At 36.0% G+C, this 22,674-nt stretch overlaps 1 protein-coding gene across 2 annotated transcripts; it reads right to left on the reverse strand.

Moving 5' to 3' along the window:
- Positions 1–4,987: 4,987 nt before the first annotated feature.
- On the reverse strand, positions 4,988–22,209 carry LOC125658995 (dehydrogenase/reductase SDR family member 12-like). 2 transcript variants are annotated; one of them, XM_056148595.1, is made up of 9 exons: positions 21,931–22,209; positions 14,032–14,165; positions 13,558–13,640; positions 13,266–13,361; positions 12,774–12,855; positions 8,930–8,991; positions 7,631–7,829; positions 5,752–5,889; positions 4,988–5,523 (listed from the first exon to the last, which is right to left on the reverse strand). In XM_056148595.1, the coding sequence occupies exons 1-9, from the start codon at positions 21,984–21,986 to the stop codon at positions 5,411–5,413; spliced, it is 963 nt and encodes a 320-aa protein (XP_056004570.1). In that variant the 5' UTR covers positions 21,987–22,209; the 3' UTR covers positions 4,988–5,410. The 2 variants fall into 2 exon arrangements, with proteins under 2 accessions (XP_056004570.1, XP_056004571.1); XM_056148596.1 differs by having other exon boundaries at positions 22,055–22,163.
- Positions 22,210–22,674: the final 465 nt, after the last annotated feature.

Genomic DNA, 22,674 nt, shown 5'->3' on the forward strand with positions numbered 1-22,674 from the left:
GAGCTAAGAGAGGGTGGGGGTAGGAGGGAGGGAAGAGAAGAAATGGGAAAGAAAGTGAAGCGATAGATGACAGAATTGGTGGAGAGGAGGAGGGGGGGGGGGTGTAATTGAAGGGAGTTAGGAAGGAAGAGGAAAGAAAAGAGAGATGAGACTGGTTCATATAGCTCTGAATAGGTCAAATGGTACCAAAACGAGTATATGTCACTTAAGTGAGTGCTGGAGCTTCCGGATGGTTACTGGTGCAAAGAGGGTCCATATGGCTACCATTTTTGGACACCAGACCACTAGATAGACTCGTATTCAGTTTTGTTTCTTGGACCTCAAGTTTTGCTGAGATTAAATGATAGTGTTTTAGTAGTTAGCATGCACTCCTTCCGATTACGGTAATTCTGGTGTTGAAAGGACCAACTTCATTTTCTGGTCACCAGTTTACAAATATTGTATAATGGCCATTTTCTGCAGTTGTCCACCTTTTGTACATATAAAACATCCGCAAAATTTACAACCATGAAATATACATGTATATAGGTATAATGCAACCGTAGAAATTGGAATTGCAGAATAAAATATGCTACCATTTATGTATCGAATTGCAAAACTTTCAAACTGCAGACAATACCCATTATACAGTATTTCTTTCAACACCAGCTCTACCAGTAATCAAAAGCCATGAATGGGTCTTTAGCAATGTATTATTTTTCTTGATGCAGAAGTTCCCAAGAGCTGATTATGTCAAGTTTAAAGACTGTGTTATCTCCCCTCAGAAAGCAATACAACCCTTCATTTGGTTGATATAAATCCTCTTGCTAGGATGCTCATAATAGAACTTGAGAAACAAACAAACGTGTTTGCACATGTAGTATTATATATGTAACTAGAGCCAAGCTCGTTGCAAAGCAACGAGAGGTCTTCCGTCGGAGCTGTGTGACATAAAAACCTTAAACTTGACCATATGTCCTTGGGTCAGGTCCTAATGCAGCCTAGTTAACATGAAAATACAGGAACCGTACACGAGTATGTGTGTGTGGGATCTAACTTTCGCCTTCTTTCCCTCTTGATATGTTATACGTAACATCACCCCGGGGAAAATTATTTGAAAATACTTATCCAGTGATTTTACAAAAGACGAATACAAGTTAAAGAAAGAAAATAATCAACTGTACTGTGACAGGAAGATAAGTACTGTAACGATATAAGTAGTTTGGCTACGCTGGCGATTCTGACTTCTCGTATGTACTAATGAAATAGTTTGAGAATTTAATATATATCATTGAAATGAAGCTATAAAGGTGTTCTATAAATTTTTATCGTTAGGTGTTTAATAAATTTATACTACTCAAGTACATGCGTGTATGATCTCATTCCACGAATCAGTCTTTTGAGGCGCGCGTGTATGTGGGATTAAATTCTTTCAGCATTTAACTTTTCAGTCCCAATAATGAAGGAAAAATTGCTATTTAAATTTATGAAATTTATGGTTCAGGACATACAATAAAGGTTTATAGCTGTTACCAATATTTTATCATACAACATTATGATAGCATAATATTCAGACTGAAGAGAATAATTCATCGAGTTTGAATTATTTATACATACAAATCAAATAAATTGCTATCATATCTTGAATATTTTATTAAACTTTAATATCTATCTGCGTAAATACATGTAGGTATATTATGTACACAGTGCGCACAGAAGTCGCGTATGAATTTCACGCCAGGGGCACGTGCCGAAGTAAGTTATACACAAATTTTTCCCCCTTCACCTACCTAATGATACGGTTACCTGTTTGCAGGTCAAGCATTTTACTCATATATAACACAATACTCGAGCAAAATATTATGTTTATGAGATCAATAAGATGTTAAAGAACAACTTTTCCAGCGAAAGCCATATCGAAATATTTACCGTTTTTGAGTTAGAAAGCGAAAACTTTGAAGATCCCCAGATCCCTCATTTAAGGGGCCAGTCCATTTTTAGGAATATCAAAAGAAAGCGCTTAACATTTTGCACAACTTTTGTTCTACACGTCTTAACAAAATATTTTTAGTTTAAAAGATACAAAGGAAAATATGTGTAATTTTTTGCTCCTTTAGGCGTCCTAATTTTTGAACCCTGTCAACCACCATTTCGAACGCTGTAATCCAAAAACAAAAAACGATGTGCACAACTACAATGCTCCTACTTTTCATTTTCAATGCATTTTATGCTCAAGCTTATACAGTCTCGGAGCCTTTGTCTGGAAACCAAAGCCCCTAAAATTTCATTCAAAGGGGAATAACTCGTGAACAGAAGGGAATTTCTGAAATGTAGTACATTATTTTAAAATTGTTCTGTAAAGTTTATAAACTCTGAAAATTTGAGCATAATCCATGCAGAAATGAGCGAGATATGAAGCTTCAAAGTTAGCGTCTAGGAAAAAGAAAAAAAAAGAATAATAAGAATAATCTTAACCAGCACAATCAGTGGAAGGTATTCCGTCGTTACGGAAGACCTTAATTATAGCAATTCCAAAATGAAAGACTAATTAAAATGTCAGTTAAGTTTCTCTTGAGAACTTTTTGTTTGCTTTTTTTCCAAATGAAACAACATGTCATTAACAATTCTGTTTGCAACATCAATTAAAGGTTAACTGAAAATGATGGTGTTAAACTTCCATTTAGACTTGGATTGAGTATGATGAACAGTATCAGTTACATGTAAATCTGAATGAGCAAAATATCATATATCTACATGCAAATATTATACAGAAACAGGATATACACAGGAAATGTATAATTAACCCGGCTGTTTTTGTGCTAAATGGTACTTCCTGGTTTCAGGTGATATAATTTCCTACGTAATGTGTAACCCATTTTAAGTTGTACCTTAAAACTTTCATTCAACCACTTTTTAGCTCACTTGTGATGTAAGCTCAAAGCTCAAAGGGGAGATAATCACAAAAATACATTGAGGTTATTGGAAAATCTTCTCAAGAACCACTGGGCCAGAAGAGCTGAAATGTACATGAAAGCTTCCTTACATAGTGCAGATTCAAGTTTGTTAAAATCCTGACCCTCAGAGGTAGGTTGAGGTAGCAATAGGGAATCAAAGTTTTACATGCGAATATAGGGAACACCTTTAAAAATCTTCTTCTCAAGAACCACTGAGCCAGGAAAGTACAAATTTACATAAAAGCTTCCCGACATAGTGCAGATTCAAGTTTGTTCAAATCATGGCCCTCAGGGGTAGGATGGGGCCACAATAGGGGATCAAAATTTTACATACAAATATAGAAGGGACACCTTTAGAAATCTTCTCAAGAACCACTTGGCCAGAAAAGATTACATTTACATGAAAACTTCCTGACATAATACAGATTCAATTTGTAAAAAATCCCGGTCCGTAGGGGTATGTTATGGCCACAATAAGGGATCAAAGTTTCACATACAATTATACAGGGAAAATCTTTAAAAATCTTCTTCTTGAGAACCACTGGGCCAGAGAAGTTTACTTTTACATGAAAGCTTCCTGATGTAGTGCAGATTCAAGTTTGTAAAAATCATGACCACCAGGGGTAGGTTGTGGCAATAGGGATCAAAGTTTTACATGAAAAAATATATATAGGGAAATCTTTAAATATGGACCAAGGTAACTCAGGTGAGCTATGTGGCCCATGGGCTTCTTGTTCTATGAAGCACTTCTTTCTCTACATTTGTGCTAACTGACCTTGGAAATGTTATATGCTTATGAAAATGTATAAAGCTAGTGATAAAATCTATTTTTAGATATACAGACCTTAAAAAAAAACATTGATTGAACATAGGTGTGAGGTCATTAAGTATGGTTTTCTGCGAGATCAATTCAAGAAATAAAAGGCATTGTTAAGCATGTTGGCATGAAGCATTGCAGTTAATATCCTTGTGTATTTTCAAAAATACTGTACATGTGTCTTTTTCAGTGTTTTGGCTCCTTCATAACAAATATATTTTTTTGGAAGGTCCGTATCCCTTCACTGTGTTCGACATCAAAAGTCCGCTGTATTCTAGTCCATCACAGGGAAAATCTGCTGCGATATGGCAGTTTATATTAATAACATGTTGTATGTCAGGAATAAACCAATCAATTCATGTTCTAAGAATTCAATAGTTAAAACAATATATAAATATTGCATGCAGTTGAGGGGAACACTGAAAATTTTCATCCCGAGAAAACCATGGTCAACCGAGGTGTAGCCGAGGTTGACCATGGTTTATCGAAGGGTGAAAATTTTCAATGTTCCCCTCAACTACATGCAATATTTCTTTTATAATACTAAATGTTATTTATACAACAAAGCAGAAATTTGATCTATGCTATTGTAAACATGTAAAAAAAAAAAATTAAAGAAAACATGGTGAAATAATTCAAAGTTATGGTAAATTCTGTAATAATCAGCAACTCACAGCTCACTTTTAGGGATACATGTACAACTCACAGCTCACTTTTAGGGATACATGGACATATCACAGCTCACTTTTAGGGATACATGTACATATCACAGCTCACTTTTAGGGATACATGTACATATCACAGCTCACTTTGAGGGATACATGTACAACTCACAGCTCACTTTTAGGGATACATGTACATATCACAGCTCACTTTTAGGGATACATGGACATATCACAGCTCACTTTTAGGGATACATGTACAACTCACAATTTGCTCAAATGATGTCACCTGACAATCAATGGCGAAATGTATGTGTATAAATTTGATGCATGTGATAATTTTTAAAATACCACCCCTTGTCAAGTAATGTTACCCGTTGCTAGACACTATCACCCTGGAACACATGCTTTCTATTCTCTAGAGGGAAACATTATGTTTTTTCAATTGTTTCTTGGCCTACCAGATTCTAGTATTTTACTTGAAAGTATGATAATATGAGTTGTTCCATGCAAAAAGTGCTCTTGCAGTAAAACGTTTTGTATAGACAGAAACATTAAAAAGCCACATTATGAAGTTTGGTTCAAGTATTCAATACATTTATTGAGATATAGTGAATCGGAGGTTACGAGGATATTCACAGGACATTACAAAACTGACATTAAAATAATACAATATCATTTGGTCAATATTTCTATACAAATGACTAACTAAAGTATAAACATAATATTGCTGTACATTCTCAATTTTTACTCTCATCGCTGATCATTTAACTGATGTGGCTTTAATGAATTCATGTATATACATGTAGATATACATATAATTTCCATTTTTTTTCCACCCATACCTTAACAACACACATGTCATCTTGCCCCTGAAAAAATCAATGACCTGGTCTGGGAACCAGTCAATGACCTTGTTTCAGAATCCATGACCTTGTACATGACCCAGTCACTGATTCTGTGAATGAATCTAATTTGTACTTAAATACATGTTTTCTTTAGCCTTTGAACTGTAGAGAAATTTGATCTAGCTGGTTCATGAGCTGTTGACAGTCTTGAGGTGTGGCTTTTGACCAGGCCAGTGGAAGATGTGTAGCTACAGGGGATCGATCTGTAAAAATAGTGAGAAGTAATCTGTTAAAATCTAATAGAAGATTCATACTATAATTATCTCCCCTTGTTAAATAATATTTTCAGAACAAGATCCTGTATCCACATATAAACCACTGAAATTTTCAATTTTGAAACCTTTCCTGAAATTAAAATGTTATGTTATCTAGACTTTTAGCTTTAGCCAACAAATATATATATAATATATAAATGTAAAATAAAGCTAAACCTTGAAAAAAGAGACCACTAGTTTGTTTGAGAGCTGCTTCAGACAAGGCTAACCAGACCAGAGTGTCCACTCCCTCCTCCGCCGTCCTCAGTCGAGTCTTCATCTTCTCATAAAAACCAGGCATAGCAGACCTCACAGCTGTTCAAAATACAATTATTTTATCCTTATTTTAAAGTATAGATTTAAAATGAATACGTCCCGTGTACAACGACTGGCACAATATAAATGCTTTAAGTTTTTTAAATATTTTTTTTAATATTAGATTTATAGTTTCATTGTCCTTGTTGCATTATAACATAAAATTTTTCTCTATCATTGATATTTTTAGTGCATATTCTAGTGCTCTGCTATGCTTTTATTCCACTAACACTGATCATAAATTATTCACTAGCTTAAATAATAGAAATATTATCTATAAGGAAGGGTATCAAATTCAGAGATAACCGGTCTACTGATGATAAAACGAAAGGCATGTGATAGGGAGATATGATAACACCCGTAATTCCGAGTAATCGGTACATGTGTACTGATGTAAAGGTTTATATAATTATCAACGTGTTTAAAACATGTACATACAGAAGTATAGGTGATGAGATATCTTTTATCAAGCACAGTAAATAATCAATATCAATTAAAAATAAACACAAGTGTGTTTACTGGTTTACACATTTCACAGGTCAGTGTAACTAATGTCAGTTCGTTATCATTCTGATGGATTGAGTACTAGCTGGTACATGTACATCATTATGTCATATGAAGCCTCTCCCCACTTTGAGAGTAGATTTTTCTTGACCTGTGATGTATCATTAAATTCACAGACACACCAAGCTTGCTTGATTATTTTGACAAATATTACTTTTGTACATTTGTATATCATGTGTTATCATATACAAGTAGCATAAGTCAAAATAATCGAGTGAGCTTGTCTGTGTTTTAAGGAATAACTGTAATTTTATTTTATTTTATAGTATTATCAGTTTGTTTCCTCCTGTGGTAATATGCATTTATAAATGTCTAGGCAACAGACTGATTGTCATATACATGTAGAGTATGTCAAAATAATCAAGTGAGTTACTTTAGTTGTCTGATATCAGGACTGGACAAGAAGAATTTTGAAGAAAAGAATGCATGTTTACTCTATCAACCATTCACAGCCCTATCCCCAACACCAAAGTTCCTTACCAACAGGGACCATGTGCATCACATTTAAGTGCAGGCGTCCTTGCTTATCATAAGTATAATTTACACAGGGTGTCTGCTACATTTATTTTGTAGATGCTTCAGAGTGAAGAATATTTCTAAAGATTGCATCAGGTTTGGCTTCACTATTCAGTCCTTCCCCAACTATGGGAGGGGGTGGGGGTGAGAGAGAGGCAGGGACTACAAAATGAAATTGTCCCTGAGAAGAATATTAAATGGTGATGGCAACAAAGGACAAAAACATTGTAGTAGGTAGGCTGAGCTTATTGTTAAGGCAACTGGAATGTAAATAAAATGTTCTTGATTTATATCTTTGTAAATTTTGATGAAATATTCCAAAAATTTATGATAGTCTAAAACCCGAGAAGTAATAAAATGAGCTGTCTATAAAACATGGCCTCCATTTGATCAAGATTTCAAACCCTGATGATCAATCATAGCTGTTTTCATAAAATACAGTCTGTACTTGTGTTAAATATCTTTTACATTGATTATGCATAATCATTGATTGGAAAAAAACTTAATTGTATTGCTTGATCTATTTACATATACTTCTGTGTTCCAAAGAGAGGGTAAAACCTTATCCCTGTCAAATGCAAATTTAAAAATTTGGCCTTAGAAACAAACACCCACAACCTGTGTGCACCTTCTAAGAATTGAGAATCTTTATTCAGCTTACCGGGTGTGTCAGCCCAGCCAGGATGCATACTAGAGAAGTGCACTTTGGGATAGCGTCTAGCATACTCTTCTGTCATGACAACCTGTTGGCGTTTGTTCTGAGCATATGCCATTGTGCCATCAAAAGGCTGCATCTTCTCAAACTGTAAGTCTTTAATGTCCAGCTTTTGGGTCAGCATTCCACCTGAAGACACTGTTATCTGCAACATACACCAAAAGTCATTGAATCCTGTGAGAATATTCAGTAATACATGTACAAAATATACACATCAAATGAAGCAGATCCTTGTTTATGCATCATAGTATACATCTATTTCAATGGCTGGGAATTAATTCTGACAGAAATGAAAGTAGAATGTAAATATATAAAATAAATCTCACTTTTGAAAGTACTGTAGTATTTCCATTATTGGCAGTGATGTGAAACTCCTTCCTACTACAGTACATGAGGGTACGAACTGCAATACTTCACATCAGCATACTTTTAATAAAGCGCTAACATGCTTCATGAAGTTTGCCGGTATAAAGTGTGACAGTTCATATCGTCATGCATTTTTAAAAAAATGAGACTTATTTCTCAAATGTTCTGTAAGTAAGATGTTGGTATAGGAGTGTGATGTACATCTAAATCCTCTATAGTTAAACATCCATTTAACCATGAACATGTAATACTAACAAACATGCATTTAACCATGAACATGTAATACTAACAAACATCCATTTAACCATGAACATGTAATGCTAACAAACATGCATTTAACCATGAACATGTAATACTAACAAACATCCATTTAACCATGAACATGTAATACTAACAAACATCCATTTAACCATGAACATGTAAAACTAACAAACATCCATTTAACCATGAACATGTAATGCTAACAAACATCCATTTAACCATGAACATGTAATACTAACAAACATGCATTTAACCATGAACATGTAATACTAACAAACATCCATTTAACCATGAACATGTAATACTAACAAACATCCATTTAACCATGAACATGTAATACTAACAAACATCCATTTAACCATGAACATGTAATGCTAACAAACATCCATTTAACCATGAACATGTAATGCTAACAAACATGCATTTAACCATGAACATGTAATACTAACAAACATCCATTTAACCATGAACATGTAATCCATTTAACCATGCACTTATATATTCACATATCTGTATTTCCCATCGATATTGGTATAAATATACTAACAAAGGACATCTTGATGACAAATGCATAACATGTGAACTGTGATTTAGATCTCTTGTTACAAAAATACTCACCACCCTCGGTTTGTTCCTTTCTGACAGCAAAGGTACTAGTTCTGTGGTCAGTATGTGGATTCCTATAAGACGAATAGAAATCTTATGATGTCAATGTTCATTTCATATCATTAGCAGTGGGACAAAAGTGTATCAACACACAATGCTAATATAATTATCTTATAAACAGTCTTTGAAAACACAGATGTATTGTTGAGAACTGTAGCTGCAGTTCATCACTGTTTAGGGGTATAACCAAATTTTAACCCTGAAATCTATTTTCACATTAAAATTATTCAAATAACTTTTTGATTATATCTTACTAGAGTTTTTCAAATTTTGTTTTTGTTTATATATACAAGTAGAATTGTCAATTCCAAAACCGTTATCTTCACAGATTATTGCTTTTTGGATGACATCTAAGAAATGCTTGCATCAGAAAATCATGTAAATTTTATATTGATATATTATTCCATAGGTTAAAAATTGATGCCATTAAGCAATTAATCTGTGCTACAGTCATCATATAACACACAGGAGATTTTTACAGGTCAGTTATAGATGAGCAATAATACGATAAGCACTGAAAATGGGAATCATATCTCAAATATCAATGATACACAAGAGGTGCAAGGGCCACAATGTTCACCTGGCAACCTAGCATGCTCCATGAAAATAAAAAAGAAATTTGCAATTTAAAATGTTGAACTATAGAAAGGTATGAATACTTATGAATAAACAGATATAAATGAAAAAATAAAAAATCTGAGGAAACGGTTTATCATTGTTTGACCACATGAGATAGGGTGGAGTCATGCTGGCACAACCCAAGAGGCCTTTTTCATGGGAGCAGTGAATTTGTCTTCAAAATGGAACAAGGAGATTTTTGATTTGAGGTCATGGATCCTTATAGTTTTCAGGATATAGGACCATTTATGACTGGGTGGGGTTAGTTGTGACCCCAGTGACCCTTCTTGAGGTACTACTGAACCACAAGGGGTACAACAAATGGTTTGATAGCAGGGGTCTGAATAGATCAAAAGTACCACAACATTTATAAAGGGGCAAGATCAAACCCGGCCGCAGAGCCCACTTAACATGTCTTTGAAACAGGAACAAAAATATATTTGGTTTAAGGTCTCCTAAGATTCAAGATACCAAACCAGATATGATAGGGTGGGGTCAGATTTGACCCAAAAGGCCCAGATCACATGTACGATAACCTTGTCTTGACACAAGGTAAAGGAAACACGAGATGTTTGTAAAACAAATATGCCCCCCCATGGTGCAAAATTGAAAAGAGTTATTCACACACATCATTTAATTGATAGTAGTATCATCAATTCAAAATATTGAGCAGACAATATCTTCTTATGTCAAGAGTGGATTGACCAAGTGACATAAAAATAAATAGGGGTCATCTACTCCTTATGCTGTACCAGTGTACCAAGTTTGGTGTCAATCAAGGAAATAATTCTTAAAATATAGCAGACAATATATTACTAGGTCCAGTTCAACCATTGACCTTAGACTGTGTGACCTCAAAATCAATAGGGGCCATCTTCTCCTGAAGATATACCAGTGTACTCACTTTGGTGTCAATCAAGCTAATAATTCTTAAAATATAGCAGACAATATATTACTAGGTCCAGTTCAACCATTGACCTTAGACTGTGTGACCTCAAAATCAATAGGGGCCATCTTCTCCTGAAGATGTACCAGTGTACCAAGTTTGATGTCTGTCAAGCAAAGGGTTCTCAAGATATTGAATGGACAGTATATTCCTATGTCCAGTTTGACTCTTGACCTTTGACCATGTGACCTCAAAATCAATAGGGGTCATCTTCTCCTGAAGATGTACCAGTGTACCAAGTTTGATGTCTGTCAAGCAAAGGGTTCTCAAGATATTGAATGGACAGTATATTACTATATCCAGAGTAGATTGACCTTTGGACCTGAAAAACAATAGGGGTCCTCTTCTACTCATAACTAACCCACATATGAAATATCATTATGATCAAGTGAATGGTTCTCACGATATTGAGCGGAGAACATGTGGTCGACCGACCGACCGGCCAACAGGTGCAAATTAATATGCCCCTCTTCTTTGAAGGAGGGCATAAATATTAAGTTTGAGGGTGCTGATCTCAATGGTTATAAATAATATAAGAATATGTACGAATGGGTGGGATCAAACATGATCCCACATACCCACCTCGTATGTACAATTCAACTTGTTCCGACACAATGAACAAGAAAATTTAAATCATTATGGGGATCTAACAGTGTTTAGATTAAAAAATTATAAGAGGGCAAGGTCATAACTCAGGTGAGCAAAACATAATCAAGTATGTAATGTGTTTGTTCAGCAATTTTCTGACATTTAGTTACTTGTCCTTTTTCCCTCACAAAGAAATTCTGAGAAGTCAGTCGTAAGCTAGTAAAAGTATGGGGTTACTTTTGTGCGTACTGTTTAATGATTACCAATACATTAAAATTGGATTAATATGTTTATTCTATGTGAGCCAATTTATATGACTCTTGGCTCAGTGTGGCTGAGTTATGGATGTTTCAGCGAGTTGTTAGCCTCTCTTGATTAACAAGAGTACCACAAATGCTACAACATACGCCCCCAGGACATGTAAACAGTACATAATGCACCCTGAATTAATGTTATATACTAATTCAGAATAGAAAAGCCTTAATGCAGGTCATGGTGCATCAATCGTTCTGATATGTGAACTGATTATATATATTTCTCTGAGAGGGAGGTTGTGACAAAATGTCAGTGAAATATTTGTATCCATGATGAGAAAAAGTCCAGAAAACTTTTTGACCTACTACTAGCCTTAAAGTAGGTCACAGTGCACCAATCAAGTTGAAATGTGAACTGATTATGTATTTCTCTGCGAGGGAGGTTGTGACAAAATTTCAGGGCAATACCTGAATTTATAATCAGAAAAAAATCTGAAAAAATGTTTGATCTACTTTTGTCCCTAGAGTAAGTCATGGTGCACCAATCAAGCTGAAATGCAAACTGCACTTACAAGTATATTTATCTGAGATGAAGCTTGTGACTTTTCAGAGCAACATCTGTATCTGTAACAAAAACAAGGTTTTTCTACTATGTGATACTATGACCATGACCTTTGACCTTGAGAGACAATAGGCATCATTTGTTTGGTATACTGTAAATCTGGTTATTTTTGCTGTTGATTAATTCTTAGCATTTTTGCAAGTCAGTTGGATTCGCAAAAATATTTTTCTCAAAAATAATGTTTCACACGTTTTTAAATATGTCGTTACATAAATTCGCAAAAATAAGAAACACAAAAATAAATTTATAGGCTTTTTACTCAAATTCGCAAAAATAAATCGACGCAAAAATATCCAGATTTACGGTAAGGTGTATGTGTGCCAAGTTTAACGGTATTAGCCTCAATGGTTCGGTCTGTATCCTGCTTACAAAGTTTTCCTTCTAAGTGATTCTACAACCTTGACCTTTGACCTTGAAGAACAAAATACATCCTCTAATTGATATGAGGAGTATGTGTACCAAATGTGACTGTCCTAGCCCCAATAGTTTGGTCTGTACTCAGCCTATAAGGTTTTCCTATTAACTGATACTACGATCTTGACCTTTGACCTGGAAAAACAATAAGCATCTTCCTCTCATCATGGTGTTCAAATGTATCAAGTTGTAAGATTATAGAACATATGATTCATTTCACAGTTTGCCTACAAGGTCCAGATGGACAGACGATCAGAGCCATACTATAATATGTCCCTTCTTTGACAGGGGCCACGTTAAAAAATGATTCTAATTAACATCAATTGATTTTCTGCTGTATCTTGAATTCATTACCAAGAGTATTTGTTGCAAAATTCTTTTCCAGACCCTCCTCAGTTAATTCCCTTGTGTTCACCATGCATCCAGCATTGTTAATCTGCAAATCATATATACATGTACTACACAAGGAGATGCATGTCATAGCTAGGCCATGCAGAGATGCATATCGACAAACTGAGGAATAAGCCACTAATGTGACAATATGTTGTCATGTTTTACTCATATATCAATTAAGGACTTTTCTAGATTTACTATTAAAACTCCTAATAAACTTAAATACATCTGGATATCAACAAATCATATATTCATACACATAATCTATATATCTGTCCACGATGGAGTTGAACTTTGATATGATATTGATACTTTTTCTTCATATTGATTACCTTTCAGTGACTTACAATATGCATATTAAATGCCTAAATGAACATCTGATGTGTTCATGAAAAGTTATAGATATACTGACACTGAAATTTTCAACAATAACATCTTCAGACTTGTAATTACCAAAACATCAAGGACTTTTCCAGATTCTCTGAAGCCTCTGACAAACTTGAAAATGTCTCTTGGTTTAGACATATCAAGCTGATGTAAGTGAACATCCTGCGTAAAAATAAAAACAATTATGTCCTCAGTTAAATAGCAGTTTCCATATGTAAATCACTACAGAAATTAATTACAGAATATAAAATTACATATTCTTAATCTGTACAAAGACATTTTGTTATGTTATCAAAGTTACAATAGGACTTCTCAGAGATACCAAAACTAATGTATCTGGTTCACAGTGAGAACTTGCCTGGTTCCCAGTCTGTGTTATGATTTCTTGCCTTGCCTCTTCTCCTCTAGTAACATCTCTACACACCATATGCACAGTGCCACCTACATGTACATGCAGTAATACAAATTTGGATACACAAGTTCAGAATGTGAACAAAATAAGCAGGATGTCTTTATACACAACCAGACTGAAGAGTTTACTCTGTATTTGTTGTACACAACAAACTGGAGACTCTACCCGGTGTATTGTTATACACAATTAATAGATTGTACCTGGTGTGTCATCATAGATAGGAAGATTCTCTAGAAATCAATTGCGGGGATCAAACATTTCATGATATTCATAATTTCTAAAGATCAATTATATATAAATAAAACATTTTTGTCTCAGATGCTTGACAGGGAAAATTCGAGAGCAATATCAAAGATGTGCTATGACACATTTGTATTGCTTTACTCAGGTGACAATAAACCTTTTACTGAGACTCTATACCTTTCTGTGCAACAGCGATGGCTGCACACTTTCCAATCCCACTGTTTGCTCCAGTTATCATAAAACTTCTACCGCTAGCATTGACTTCAAGGTCAGCGTTATTGAAATTCTTACATGCTGATTGGAATCCACTTCTGTAAAATTATAACCAGACCAAACTATTAAGATATACACAAACCAAAAGTAAAGCAATCCAGAGGTTAAGTTAACAAAAGGTCCATGGGCCACATCGCTCACCTGAGTTACATTGGCCCATATTTAAAGATTTTCCATATATTTACATGTAAAACTTTGATCCCATATTGTGGCCTCATCCTACCCCCAGGGACCACGATTGTTACAAGCTTGAATTTGCCCTGGGGTGTGAGAATACCTACCCCAGGGATAACGAAATTTACAATTCTAGTAGAGGCCTTTCTGGTCTACATCACAATGCATTTAGTTTTTCTTAAACATGTGTAATTCTAGAGAAAAATATCTTTTAAAATTGATCAGTTTTGGACAGTTTTTGCCCCATCCCTAAGGCTCCAGGGATGCAGGAATCCTGAAATTTACAATTTATGTCTCCCTTGTTTCAAAAATGCTTCATACCAAATTTGAAAAGAATACGCAAGATCGCGACTACTTTTTCCGTCTTGGTTTTAAATTTTACTTTCCCCTTTCAAAGTCTCGCGAGACCCAGAGTATGCGAGAATTTGGGCATGTTGGTAAATAATGCCAGGTCTGCAACTTTTGTCGTGATCGATTCACCTGATTTTAACAATGGTGTACTGTCATTGCATTGCAGTAGACTGTAGTAATGATTCAAGAAAGAAACATAATACGCAGAAATATCCACAACTGATATATTTTAATGGAAATGTGGTGGATTTTTTCTTACTGCTGTCAGCCAGGAAATTCCCAAAGCTGAGAAGAGCTTGCGTCAAAATATATAGCTTCGCGAGCTAAATTCAGAAGTTCATTTTTCCTGTATCCAGACGCTTTTACACACCTTTCATTTAAAAATGCTTTTAATAGTGGAAAGCACGTGGAGGTTAAATCGTCTTCCGATGCCATGTTTTGAATAAACAAAAAATGCCCAAGCTCGACACGCTTTTCCAGACTTCTTTACAAGAGAGTTCCGCTAACTCGGTATTTACGATCTTGCGTAATACGGAATGGTAGTTATCAAGAAGAAGTTAAAAATGTCTATTGTTCACACATTTAATAACTGACCATTTTGGCCCCATCCTAATACCAAAACCCCTACCCCTGGGATCATCAAATTCACAATTTTAATTGGTAAAGGACTACCTGTTCTTTTCAAATAGATCTATCTAGTTTCAATTTAGCATCAATAGCACTAAAGAAGATGTTATTTAAGTGTTTTACACACAAACACTATATACCAAGTTTGGCCCTGCCCTATGGTCAGAGCTGGCCCCTACCCTGGGGATCATGAAATTTACAATTTTGGTAGAGGCCTTCCTGCTCTACATCACTTATATACATATAGTTTTTCTTACATGTGTGCGGTTCTTGATAAGATTTTTGAAAATGGTCAATTTTGGGCAGTTTTAGCCCCACTCCTAGGACCCCAAGGGTGCTGGAGTCCTGAAATTTACAATTTATGTCCCTCTTATCCCAAAGATGCTTCAATTACCAAATTTGAAAAGAATTGGACTGGTAGTTATCAAGAAGAAGTTAAAATTGTTCAATTGTTAACACAAGATAATAGACGACAACCAAATGTAATAGGTCACCTGCAAGTAAGTAAACTCAGGAGATCCTCCTCCCCCCCCCCCCCAAAAAAAAACCCCCAACAATATAGAAAAAATCAGAACTTAAATTATCAAAGAAAATATATCAAACAATGATGATACAATTACACAAAGTTAACTTATTTAAGGTATTCCATGTATAATGTAAGGAAAATGAACAATTTTGAAGGATTTAGATCAACATAAATGTTTATTGTTGAATAATGATGAAAGTGAAGCAGGTGAAATTCACATGACTGGTAAATGATTAGAACCTGACCTTTTTGCACTTAAGACTTTTTGGAAGAGTTGTCTGCCCTTTGTAAAAATAAGAAAAATCGAATTTTCTAAAAATGTGTGTGGTCAATGATTAATTTTATTTCATATTTTCATTAAGAGAAAGTGTATGTAACTTTCTACCAAGAGATTTGTATGAAAATATCATTTCTTTTTAAAATATTGTAATAAAACCTGCTTTTCCCATATACTTCAATGTTAAATTCTAGGTGAAATAAATCAAGGAGTAAACAAAATTTTGAAAATTCCTATGGTGGATTATTTTTATTTGATGAACCCTTCAAAATGATACCATGATTACAAAAATCCCACCATCCATTTATTACATATGAAATATGGTCATTATACATTGAATACCTTAAAAGGACACCTAATAGCACTGTAAGAAATCAGTGTTAGAGAAATAAAAGTACTAAAAATATCACAAATGTGTAACAAAATCAATTTTATTATAACACACTTGTGTTTAATAAGCAGATAAAAAATAAAGAAGGGTTTAATAAGGGGAAAACATTAGGACTTAAGCAAAACATATTGTCATAATTTTGGAGTTTCACTAATTCTGTTCACTTGTTTATCTTGTATGCATGCTCAGCATTTATTGCTCTATACTGTTATCACAATGGGTAACGGGATATGTTTGTCAGCGTCCTACACTAGTGGTCGCTGATGTTCTCATGGGAATATAAGGGTTAATTGTTTATATTCCTGATTAAGGTTAGCCATTATCGGTGCTTTATGATTTTGGCTGGGAACCTTGAAGTTTGAGGGGCATGCCCAAGTTTGAGTCAGTTCTGTATTGGAGTTTAATACAGATGGATGTCAGTTCTGCTCCGTAAGCAGATGGACTGATGTGTATATTGAACTTCAACTATTTGAAGTTGTTCAACATAAATGTTGTGTGTAAATATGTGTATATTTGTAAATAAACTGTAAATATAACATCTGCCTTATTCTTGGACATTAGCACGTTACAATTTTGGTGGCAGCGGTGGGATTATTATTACAAGTGATATGGCAGAAAATTTAGATACCCCAACTGTGCTATTAGGAATAAGACGTAATAGGTCAGATACAGGAATAGGGACGATGACATCCACCCCTCATGAGATCCAGCGTATAGAAAGAGAATGTGCAGCGCTTGATAGAGAAATACGCAATACTACAGCGGCACTCAGAAACAATAGTTACAATGATGATCATCAAAGTAACAGGGATTTCATGAAACCTTTAGTACGTCCAGCTGCATATGATGGGTCTGAGCCGTGGGATGATTATAAAGTCCAGTTTGAACTCGTGGCAGAGATAAATGGATGGGACGACATAAGGAAGTCCATGTTCTTAGCGTCCTCGTTAAGGGGTGCTGCACAAGGAGTGTTAGCTGATCTGGAGCCAGGAAAACGACGTTCCTATGTTGAATTGTCAATTGCACTCAGTCGCCGTTTTGGATCCGAGAACAGAACTGAACTGTTCCGAGTTCAGCTAAAAAACCTTGTCCGGAAAAGAGACCAATCACTTCCGGAGTTAGCTCAATATATAAAACGATTGAGCAGAAAAGCTTACCCTAATGCTCCGCGAGATCTACTGGAAACATTGTGTCGGGATCATTTCATAGACGCCCTTACTGACTCCGACATGAGACTGAGGATTCAGCAAGCGCATCCAAAAACCATTGATGATGCTACAAAACTGTCCGTGGAACTGGATGCATTTAATATGGCAGAAAGACAACGAGAAAAATGAGCTACTACAGCGGTGCGGAATGTAACTGTCAGTGACTATGAAAATGAAAAATCATTCAGTGCTGATGACATTAAAGCATGTATGGGAGAAATTTCAAAGGAACTTGTTGAAATGCGCAAGGAAATAGCAACAATGAAAAAATCGAAAGATACATGTGCTGCTAATTCAAAACCATCAACAAAAGAAATCCGTTGTTGGAACTGTGGTGGGAATCATTTTAGAAGGAACTGCCCGAAAGCCAAAAAATCATCAAGTTCTGGTAAGGGAAATTCAAACTTTGCCCCGCGATCTTCTCGAATATCGAAGGACGGGTCTGGTATGTATGTGGATGGATGTATACATGATGCCGAATCTGTACGATTTCTTGTAGATACAGGTGCCAATGTCTCCATCATTAATACCAGTGTCTACAGGAAAATGAATCCATTCCCCGAATTACAATCTTCTAAAATGAATATGAAGATGGCTGATGGCAAATGTATTCATGCAAAAGGGATCGCGACAATGAACGTGACTCTCGCAGGCATTTCTGTACAGCACGAATTCTGGATTGTTGACATTGATGAGGACATTGAGGGATTGCTCGGATTTGATTTCTTGAAGGCACATAAATGTGTTCTTGATGTAGGAAATAGTCAGTTTAAATTGAATGGGCATATTGTAAAATGTTCAACATTCTCGTGCAACTATATGCGTTGTTGTAGGGTTGTTCTGGAAGATACCAGTGTTGTTCCAGCTGGAAGTGAGATGTTGCTTCAAGGAAAAGTTTTGGATATCGATTCAGTACCTAAGACCGGCCTTGTTATTCCTACGGAGAAATTCACTGAAAAGTATAAACTGATTGTAGGGAAAGCTGTAGTAGATTTGTCGAAGGAAAAAATTCCTATACGTGTGCTCAATGTGTCAGACAAATCAATCAAACTGTATCCGAGAACAGTAGTTGGTCACTGCGAAGCTGTAACAATAGACCGAAGTGAGAAAACTTGTTATTATCCAGATGGCAAAATTCCGGATTACCTTTTGACTTTACTAGCTCAAGGTCATGCCCTTTGGACTGTGTAATGCACCTGCCACCTTTGAAAGGTTAATGAGTAAAGTCTTATCGGGATTATCTTGGAAAACCTGTTTGGTTTATCTTGATGACGTGATTGTTTTCGGTCAAGACTTTGAGACAACGTTAAATCATTTAGAGGAAGTGCTTTTGCGACTACGTACTGCGGGACTGAAATTAAGTCCAAAGAAATGTTTCTTATTTCAAAAGCGAGTGACATACTTGGGGCATATTGTAACCCCGGACGGAATTCAAGTGGATCAATCAAAAATTGATGCCATAAAATATTGGCCTGTGCCCGTCAACATTAAGCAGCTTCGTAGTTTTCTTGGATTATGCTCTTATTATCGCAAGTTTATTTTGAACTTTGCAAAAGTTGCTCGTCCATTAAATTCCATGACAGAAAATAAACCATTTCTGTGGACGGATGAGTGCAACACGGCTTTCCAGCAGCTAAAATCTAAACTAATGCACAGTCCGGTACTGGCATACCCGGATCCTCAAGGCTCAGAGTTCATCCTAGATACAGACGCTAGCAACAAAGCCATTGGATCTGTGCTTTCTCAAATTCAAGATGGTAAGGAGAAAGTAATAGGCTATTTTAGTCATGCATTAGGGAAATCCGAAACAAACTACTGTGTAACCCGCAAGGAATTACTCGCGATTGTAGAGTCCATAAAACACTTCCACTGCTACTTGTATGGCAGGAAGTTTCGCCTACGCACAGACCATGGGTCACTTCGGTGGCTTATGAATTTCAAAAATATTGAAGGACAGTTAGCTCGATGGCTGGAAGTTCTTGGCACTTATGACTTTGAAATAGAACATCGAGCTGGAGCAAAACATGTTAATGCTGACTCGATGTCGCGCTGACCTTGCCAAGACTGCTCATATTGTGAGCGAACTGAGCAAACTTTTCGTCAAGAAGGAAAATGCAATGTTGTCCGTAAAAAGACTCAACTTTCCTGGATAAATGGAATATCACAATCTCAAATGGCCAAAGCCCAAAGAGACGATACGACAATAGGTGTTATTTTCTCAAAATTGCAGCAAAGCCATACCAAGCCTAAATGGGAGGAAATCTGTTTGGAAAGTGTGCCAGTGAAAACTTTGTGGTCTCAGTGGCAAAGACTGGAATTCAAGAATGGTGTCCTGCATCGGAGATGGGAAGATGATACAGGGAAGCGAATTTCGTGGCAAGTGATTGTGCCAGAAATATATCGTGCAGATATATTAAAATCGCTTCATGATGCCGTTACAGCTGGCCATCTTGGAGTCAACAAAACTTTGTCTCGGATACGAGAACGATTTTATTGGCCGGGTGTTGGATCTAGTGTAAAGGACTGGTGTCGTAAATGTGAACAGTGTTTGGCAAGGAAAAGTCCGTCTAAATCCTACAAGGCCCCTATGAAGATCTACAATGTGGGAGCTCCAATGGAGAGGGTGGCCCTGGATATCATGGGTCCCTTACCTGTAACAGAACGCGGAAACAAATACATTCTTGTTGTGGGAGATTATTTTACTAAATGGACTGAGGCATACGCGATCCCAGATCAAGAGGCTGAGACTGTAGCCAGGAAGCTCGTTGATGAGTTCATTTGTCGTTTTGGGGTCCCTTTACTTATTCATTCCGACCAGGGAAGAAATTTTGAATCTGGACTATTCATCTCGATGTCAAAACTACTAGGAATGGAGAAGACTCGAACTACAGCTTTACACCCCCAATCTGACGGAATGATTGAGCGTTTCAATAAAACGGTTGGAAATATGCTTGCAACATTAGTGTCTAAAGATCAAAGAGACTGGGACGAAATTCTCCCGATGACAATGATGGCATATAGGAGTGCTGACCAGGAATCAACGTCATATTCCCCGAATTTGATGATGTTAGGTCGGGAAGTACGTTTACCTGTGGATTTAATGTACGGAAGTATTCCTAAAGAAGAAACAAACAGTGTGCCTGAATATGTGGCAGACTTGAAGGACAAAATGAGCAAAGTGCATGAATCGGCTAGACAACATATTAAAAGTGCAAGTGATAAACAGAAGTCTGGATACGATTATTCTGTGAAATTTAACCCATATAAAAGTAGTGACCTCGTGTGGCTATTTGATCCTAAACGCAAAATCGGCGTGAGCCCAAAATTACAATCTAATTGGGACGGACCTTATCGCGTAGTTACGTCAATTAGTGATCTTGTGTACCGAATCCAAAAGACACCAAATTCCAGACCGCGTGTTGTGCATTACAACCGATTAAAACCATTTTATGGCGAAAGTGACGCGTGGCAGCCGTCAAGTGATCAGCAGTCTGGTGATGATGACGAGGTACGTTCTATTGACAATGCGAGTTATAATGACGATTGCGAAGCAGGGATTGATGCAGAATACGGTCGCGGTAAACGAATCCGCCGTCCTGTGGAACGATTGGATTTATAAAGTGACAGTGTAATTAACTGAGAATGTACATTGAGAAAACTGTCAATTTTAATTTGTAAATAACATGTGTGGGCACATGTCTTTGAAGGAGGGAGCAATGTCATAATTTTGGAGTTTCACTAATTCTGTTCACTTGTTTATCTTGTATGCATGCTCAGCATTTATTGCTCTATACTGTTATCACAATGGGTAACGGGATATGTCTGTCAGCGTCCTACACTAGTGGTCGCCGATGTTCTCATGGGAATATAAGGGTTAATTGTTTATATTCCTGATTAAGGTTAGCCATTATCGGTGCTTTATGATTTTGACTGGGAACCTTGAAGTTTGAGGGGCATGCCCAAGTTTGAGTCAGTTCTGTATTGGAGTTTAATACAGATGGATGTCAGTTCTGCTCCGTAAGCAGATGGACTGATGTGTATATTGAACTTCAACTATTTGAAGTTGTTCAACATAAATGTTGTGTGTAAATATGTGTATATTTGTAAATAAACTGTAAATATAACATCTGCCTTATTCTTGGACATTAGCACGTTACAATATGATCATATGAAACGGATTGCTTCATGTAAAAACCAAATGGCGATTTAGATGTCATAATATGTTACATGATTTGTCATCTTTACTCACTTTGTGTATTCTCTCAGGCCTTTTACAAACCACACCCCCGATCTGTAGATGGACATTTCTAAGGCTAGTCGATGGAATAATTTTTGACAAATGACAAAAGATTTTTTTCTTATAAAATTCTTACCTACTAAAACATAATTTCCCCCTATAAAATACCCAATATTCTCATTAAAATAATTCAATGCGCGTTGTTGATATTTCCTAGTAATTCGGGTTACATTACGCAACAAATCTCGTTAACACCCCGAACCCGATCGGGATGAACCGGCCGTCAAAAGCTGCAGTGGAATGTTATAAGAGGCTGAGCAATGCCTGATTGAGTGCATCTAATAAAATAAAGGCTGTCCTGGTAATTTACATTTAAGTTTTATGGTTAATCGTGAATAATATTGTATATTTAAGTTGTAATAGTGCTAATAATTAAGTTTGATTAATTAAATCACGAGATTATTTTGAGTTGAACACATATTCACAATATAGTTTTACCGCCAGTTTTGAGCACTGTTAAAATTATTCAGAAGCTTTGTAAACACTTGATTTGTCGTGATTAAAACTGAGACAGATTTACAGGGCGTGCTGTAAACGCCATTAGACTATTCTTCTTCTGTCCCATCACTGTCCCCTCAAATTCACTTTATTATGCTAATCCACAGGGGCTTGTCACGAATTGACCCTCTCTATTCTATATGTAAATATAGAATAGACGATATCAAATTTTATTAAGACAAAAATTTCGTGACGAGC

Source organism: Ostrea edulis, chromosome 9, assembly GCF_947568905.1.
Source record: "Ostrea edulis chromosome 9, xbOstEdul1.1, whole genome shotgun sequence".
Lineage (NCBI taxonomy): Eukaryota > Metazoa > Mollusca > Bivalvia > Ostreida > Ostreidae > Ostrea > Ostrea edulis.